At 44.2% G+C, this 7,404-nt stretch overlaps 1 protein-coding gene across 1 annotated transcript in view; it reads left to right on the top strand.

Moving 5' to 3' along the window:
• Positions 1-266: 266 nt before the first annotated feature.
• Positions 267-7,404, top strand: part of LOC133750766 (cytochrome b-c1 complex subunit 2, mitochondrial) — a 29,056-nt gene continuing 21,918 nt past the window's right edge. Inside the window, exons 1-6 of the mRNA XM_062180437.1 lie at positions 267-384; positions 3,273-3,356; positions 3,484-3,633; positions 4,532-4,596; positions 5,458-5,514; positions 6,037-6,161. Coding sequence (XP_062036421.1) covers positions 352-384; positions 3,273-3,356; positions 3,484-3,633; positions 4,532-4,596; positions 5,458-5,514; positions 6,037-6,161 — 514 coding nt within the window. The 5' untranslated portion in view covers positions 267-351. The remainder of the gene's footprint in view (positions 385-3,272; positions 3,357-3,483; positions 3,634-4,531; positions 4,597-5,457; positions 5,515-6,036; positions 6,162-7,404) is intronic.

Genomic DNA, 7,404 nt, shown 5'->3' with positions numbered 1-7,404 from the left:
AAGTGGCGGGGGTGTGGTGATGATGGGCTATTGTAAACATTGTTAGCAAACAATTTACAGAGTAGATACTCGAGTAGGTAAATGAATCAAACAAAAAAAACCTTAACCTAAATCATCTTTTGTGTATTTACCTTCGCAACTATGCATATCTTTATCCTCCGTCCCGGAGGAACTGGACTGGCCCAACCTTCTCCACGGAGCAGTCGAGCGCAGTCTGTATAGAGAGTCCCCATCGCCCAGCAGGGGGCGTGGGAACGTGTTCGCGGGGAAGGCTGGGATACTCCTGTCCTCCACCACCATCTTGCTTCCCTTTAAGCCGGCCGTGACCGCGGGTGAAAGCAATCTCGAGCCATGAAGCTATTAACCAGAGCCGGGTCCTTTTCGGTGAGCTCATCCTGCCGGTTTGGAGAAGGGCTGGGGAGCGGTGTATCCACAGGTTGATCGGAAGCCGAGGTGCCTGCCCTTGGGCGCCTTGCCTTGGGCTCCGACCTGCCCTTCATCTGAACCCTGCGAGCCCGCTAGCTGCAGGCCGGCTCTGGCGTTGGAGCCCCAGGTTGTTCTGAGCAGAAGAGACCTTATTCCAGAAAGCCGAAAGAGAGGGAGGAGGGGTCGAGGGCGGAGGTGCAGCGACGCGGCGACGAGACGTCTGAAGGTCACTCCTGCACTTGGGTGCCCGAGGAGACTGCGAGACCCGGGGCCGGGGGAGGCGGAGAGGTCCTGGTCACCCACCCTTTATCTGCTGCGGCCTCTGCTCCTTGGCTTATAACGGTGCAGTGGGCTTACGCATAAACGTACAATAGATGAGCTCATTGCAGATGCAAGTTGACTATCTCCTATCCGAAATGCTTGGGACCAGAGTTTTTCGAATTGGAGGGATATTTGCATAGACTTTACCGATCGAGCATTCTTCAGATTTTCGCTCTTGGTAACAGCAATGTCTGGAGACACTTTGGTGTTGACAGCCTGTGGAGAGGCTGCCTCTGGCATCGAAGAAGCCAAGGGGGATGCTGCTGACCATCCTAAGATGCACAGAAACAGCCCCTACGACAGGGTCATGCAGCCAGAATGCCAGCAGCACCTGGGTTGAAAAGCCTGTTAGAAGTTATAAAAGACCTAACGTGGCGATGGGGTTTCCTGTGGGTTAAGCAGATGTACTGTGGATTGTACAATTTAGGCTGTAACTGTATCACCCTTCCTGGCGTGCCTAGACAAACCAATGATTAACAACGCTTTGAGGGCAGCCCAGGTAAATTGCGGGTCGGGGGCAAAATCGCCTCCTTCCTTCCATTTTCCACTAGAAAGAAAACCTCAAAGATTACAGTTAGAGAAGTCAAAGTAAACAAACTACAGTGAATGTGAAAGCAGCGCTTTATTTCTAATTATAGCAGTTAATTTTGTATCAGAATAAGTTTATAAACATATTTATATATAAGATATTTACATATTTTATTAAAACAGCAATTGCATGCCAGTTTCTAGGATAATTCGTTGCAGATTTGAAGGGGACAGATAGGCTCATAACCAGATCTAAGTTGGCAATGGAACTGCTCTCTCCATGTAGCATAAAATTTACTTTTTGGAAAATCACAGGCCAGTCACAACTAAGCTTAACTCTACCATATCCAGCAAGAAAGTGGATGATGTCAAGGCAAAGCTAATTGTAATGTATAATTCAGCAATACTGACAGCCAATGATAAACCAGCAGCCAACTTAATACAGCGCTGGTGGCAAATGTGAACAGCACAGGGAGGCATTGCAGCCTCTGCTGGAGGTCGGTAAGAAACTCCAGCACCCTAATGGTTGGGAGCACCAGGCTTTTTTGCATTTTGACTTTTTTGTTGTTCTAACATTGGTTTTCCTCCAATTGTGTGTGTGTGTGTTTTGCAATAATTATGAGAAAAAGATTTCCCAAGTTTTGAGCTTCAAAAAGCCAGGCCTTAATAATAGACTGCTATAAATCGCTTCCCGGTCTTGTATGTTCAGTTTCAGCTATTTCTGCACAGACAGTTGCAAGCTTTTTATCTGCAGCTTACAGCTTTCAGGGTGTTTTACACCACTCTGCTTGGTCAAGGCCCCATTTGCAGGAATAAGTTGGTTTCTGAGGAATTCTTGTGCCAGGGGTAAAGGATCCATTGAGGCTTCGGGTTGGTTTTTCTCCCTGTAACCTGAACCAGTGGTGCTGGAAATGGAAACAGTTGCTGGCCACCACCAGTCCCAAGGCCCACAGAAATGTCCACAGGTTGTGTTATCTTTTCAAAGAGCTCAGGGAAGGAGCTCTTGAAGCCCCTTCTCTGGTCTCGCCCGGGATTTTGATCGCTAAAAGGTGTTTTTTCATTTTCTGTTCTTTTAGCCAGAATCTGGTGGTGTCTTCTAAATGCACCTCTTTCATATAGGTCTGCTTTTCACTGTGGAATTAATGTTGGGGCGGGGGAAAGGTCCAGGGAGCGCCACAGGTGACAGCAGCTCCATGTTTATTTACCCAGCATCTCCACTAGTAACTCATGAACAGTAGTCGTAACCAGAGTGAGCTTTACGCCACTGCCTATCATTTGCCAACAAAAACTAAATGAAGTGAATGCATTTTAGATTGATTGTCTGACATTTAAGAAGATCCTTTCTCCCTGCCAGTAAATGCATGCTATATACTGAGACTCTGTAGTGGTGGAGTGACTGATTGCTAATCTCAGGAATGGTTTAAACAGTTAGTAGTCAAAGAAAGTTAAGACCCTTGATTGTGAGTCTTAGCATAGTACGTAACAGAATAAAGGTAGAATGGAAATATTAGGGGCTCACAAGAAGTTGGTATATTTTGTCGTTTTTGTAAAAGTTGGTAAAATGATTACAGAAATGAAATCATTTCAATTGGAAACTAACACTAAAAAAGTGAGATGTGTTGAGTAATTAGGGGAAATACTGATGCTAAAATCTAAAAAAGGGCATCAATATGGCAACTCGGTGCCTTTTCAGAAAATTCTAAAGCATTAGAACTACAAAGAACCTCTTGAAACATTACAGATATAGTTGAAAGAAAATACGAGGATTCTTCACATAGTGAAAAATGGCCATAGGGAACTCAGTAGTCCCTGTAAATCACAAGCACATTCTGGAGTCGGGAGGCTGCCGGCTCCACAAGATAGCCAGCTGCGTTCTCCCCGCCCGGTAACCAGTTATTGTTTTCACTCCTGAGCCCCGCTGAGATACTGTGCTTTTACACAAGGTACCCCTGTCGCGAGACACGTGTGTGACCGGTCTTCTTTGTTTGTGTGTTTAGAGATTTTATTCCCTCAAAGTTGCTCCCAAAGTGAAAGCCTCGGCTGCCCCCGCAGGAGCGCCTCTGCACCCTCAGGACCTCGAGGTGAGTCCCGCCGCGTGGCTCACTGGAACCCCGATCTGCCTCACGGCCCCTGAAACAGAAAGCAGTTAATCACAGCTCTGGTTCTGTTTGTTTTTGTTTTGTTCTCTCTGCTTTATTTTGAATACAGTTCACCAAATTACCAAATGGCCTAGTGATTGCTTCCCTGGAAAACTATGCTCCTGCATCCAGGATTGGCTTGTTCATCAAGGCAGGCAGTAGAAACGAGGACTCCAACAACTTAGGGACCTCTCATTTGCTGCGTCTTGCATCCAGTTTGGTAAGGATCTTCGCCGCTTCGGTGTTTGGGAATGCGGTGGTGTTTGGGTCCTTTGAAAAAGAGAAACTCAAAGCAGTGTCCCTGTGTTAATCTTCATAAGCTGCTGCACCAAATTGCCACAAACTGGATAACTTTAAAATCTATCCCCTCACAGTTCTAGAGGTTAGAAACCAAAGGTGGCTAAGTCCGATTAAGATGTCAGCAGGGCTGGGCTCACTCGGAAGGATCCAGGGAAGACTCCTCCCTTGCCTGCCTCGTCCTGAGTGTGGGTGGTTGCCAGCAATCCTTCACCCTCTGTGGCAGGCAGCTGCGACACTCCGGTCTCTGCCACTCTTGTCACGTGCTCTTCCTTCTGTCTCTGTCCGAATCTCCCAGCAGTCATTCAGCGGACTTCATCTTAAATGCTTGCATCTGCAGGGAGCCTGTTCATAAAAAAAAGGTGACATTCACTGGTTCTGGAGGGAACGTGAATTTTAGAAGGATACTGTTCAACCCAGTAGAGCCCCTTATATAAAATGAGAAGCCACGAGATGCGTTACATTAGAGTCCATCTAGTTGGTGATTGGTATCATCACATAAATCTTTCAGAATGTTAGAAAAGAAAATGCCAGAAAATGAAAGAAAATTATTCATCTTCCCCATGTAACAAGTCTTTTGGGTGAATCCAGTAAGCTTGTGTTTGATCATGGAATTTTTACATAAGTGTGCTTTATATAAAAATCTATACTGTGCTCTTTGTTGAAACTTTTTTTTTTTATAATTCTTAAGCAAAATAGATCCGCTCTAGTAAAGTTCCTTCTGAATCTACTAACGACAGTTAGACAGATTTTGATATAGTGTGATGTTTGGCAAAGTTGACATTCAAAACTGCTAAGAAAATCATTCTTTCTTTTTCAAGACGACTAAAGGAGCTTCCTCTTTCAAGATAACCCGTGGAATTGAAGCAGTTGGCGGTACACTAAGGTTTGTTAAATAAGTAGTAAAATAATAAATAGTGAAACACCAGAAAATACTCAACTGTAGTAGAACTCTGCTCTATCATCAAGGTAGTTGAAAATTACCCACACACAACACAAGAAAGAAAGACTATTGGACTTTTCTACATCAAAGTGCAAAACATCGTAAAGCCTTAATTAATGGGAGTAAACATATATAATATACATAACATGCAAAAGGTTGCTGTTTAGAAAAAGAATCACAGATCAGGAAAGCACGGCCAAAGAGGAAATGAACAGACAATGATAGACAGGCTATTCTCAGAAGAGGAAGCCAGAAACACTTCTTTACTGTGGTAAAATACACATAAGGAAATCTTTACAATTTTTACGTGTGCAGTTCTGTGGTGCTAAGTGGCATTTAGCAACCGTGACCACCAGCCATCTCCAGAACTGTTTTCATCTTCCCTAACTGAAACGGGGTACTCATTGAACAGTGACTCCCAGCCCCCACCCCCCGCCCCTGGTCGCCACCATTCTGTTTGCGTCCCGATTCTTTCGACTACTCGAGGCACCTCCTGAGAGTGGAATCATACAGTAGTTGTCCTTCTGTAACTGACTTCACTTAACATAAGACTCTCAAGGTTCATCCAGGTTGTGGCAGGGGTCAGAATTTCATTCCTTTTTAAGACTGATTGATTTGCCATGTTATAATCATTTTAAATTTTAACTGATGAGTGGGTGAATTTTTGTTAAATTATCCTTTGTGCTTTTTGGTAGTATTTTAAAAGTGTGTTTCCACAGGAATTGGTTGATTTAACAAGACAGATAAAAAATAAAGCGTATTCTTCTGGTTCAGATAATTCACTGTAATTTGTTTCCCATTCAGTGTGACTGCAACAAGGGAAAAGATGGCATACACGGTGGAATGCCTGCGGGACGATGTGTGAGTACCTGCACGTGCTTAGGTCATTTGCTTTTAGGGAGAGCATGCTGCTCAGTGTGTCTCTGTAATGTATCACTGTAACCTCTGACTTTGCTTCTGGGTTATTATCCACAGCCTTATGCACTTAACACTGTCCTCCCCACAGAGCCTAAAGTTTAATATTGAGAGCATGACAGTGATACAGAGTTTTGATTTGGGACAGTGTTCAGTGCAGTGCCTAATTCACTGCTCAGGACGACTGCTTCAGTGCCTGGCCCAGGTCTCCTCCTTAGCTTCGCATCCAGCTTCCTGCCAGTGCACACCCTGGGAGGCAGCAGACTCCAATACTTGGGTCCCTGCCACCCACATGGGAGACACCAATTGAGTTATGGGCTCCCAGCTTCCACCTGGCCCAGCCCTTCCTGTTTTGGGGCATTTGAGTAATAAACCAGTGGGTGGAAGATCTCTGTCTCTCAAATTTAAAAAAATAGCATTTTTTAAAAAGTTGGAATTTTGACTTGTATCTCTTGATGTGTCCTGTAGTGATATTCTAATGGAGTTCCTACTCAACGTCACCACGTCACCAGAATTTCGTCGCTGGGAAGTAGCGGCACTTCAGTCTCAGCTAAGGATTGACAAAGCTGTGGCTTTTCAGAATCCACAGACGCGTAAGCATATTTCCACTTTACATTCAGTTTCTAAGATACTGGATATTTAAAAAAAAAAAAAAAAAGATTTATTTATTTATTTGAAAGTTAGAGTTACACAGAGAAAGAGAGGCAGAGAGAGAAGGAGAGGTCTTTATCCGCTGGTTCACTCCCCAGTTGGCCGCAGTGGCTGGAACTGTGCCAATCCAGAGCCAGGAGCCAGGAGCCTCCTCTAGTCTTCCCACGTGGGTGCAGGGGCCCAAGGACTTGGGCCACCCTCTACTGCTTTCCCAGGCCATAGCAGAGAGCTAGATTGGAAGTGGAGCAGCCAGGACTTGAACCAGTGCCCATGTGGGATGCTGGCACTGCAGGTGGCAGCTTTATCCACTACGCCCCAGTGCTGGCCCCAGTACAGACTTTTTGAGATCAATTTGTAGAAGGAAAAAAATTGCTGTTGAAATTTTTGTCCTGCTTGGGTTTGAAAATAACCTTTCCAGAAAAGTACTCAGTTACTTAAATATAGTTTGTTCATCTCTGAACATTTATACATGTAATCATTTTTCATGTTTGTTGATAAGCAAATTGGTTATGGAGTCCTAGATGCTTCTCCTGTTTCCTTCCCAGTGTTTAGTAGTTGCCCAGCTACAGACTCAGCAAATTGTTGCTGCTGCTGCTCATTGTTTATTGCTATGTATGGGTATTGTTTAGCCAGCTCGCTTTTACTGAATCTTTCCAAAACAACCAACTTACTGACTTATTTCAAAGGCAGAGAGACACAAAGTACCTTTTAGGTACTCTATTTTTATCCCAGATCAGAGAGAACATGTGGTGTTTGTCTTTTTGGGACTGGCTTATTTCACTAGGTATAATGGTTTTCAGTTGCATCCATTTTATTGCAAATGACAGAATTTCTTTTTTTTTTTTAAACCACTGTGTAGTTTTCCATAATGTATGTATACCATAATTTCTTTATCCAGTCTTCAGTTGATGGACATCTGGAATGATTCTGTATCTTAGCTATTGTGAATTGAGCTGCAATAAGCAAGAGGTCACTTTCGTATGCTGATTTCATTTCCTTTGGGAAAATTCCCAGGAGAGGGATGGCTGGGTTGTACAGTAGGTCTATATTCAGATTTCTGAGGTATCTCCATACTGTCTTCTACAGTCAGCCCAACCTCTTTAGCTTAACATATCTGACTTTCCATGGTCTAACCCCTCTCCCCTGCTCTTTTATCTTGCTGTTCCCTCTTCCCTTTCAGCTGCA

This window comes from Lepus europaeus, chromosome 21, assembly GCF_033115175.1.
Source record: "Lepus europaeus isolate LE1 chromosome 21, mLepTim1.pri, whole genome shotgun sequence".
Lineage (NCBI taxonomy): Eukaryota > Metazoa > Chordata > Mammalia > Lagomorpha > Leporidae > Lepus > Lepus europaeus.
The sequence above is the reverse complement of the archived record's forward strand: the minus strand, read 5'-3'. Positions and strand labels throughout refer to the sequence as shown.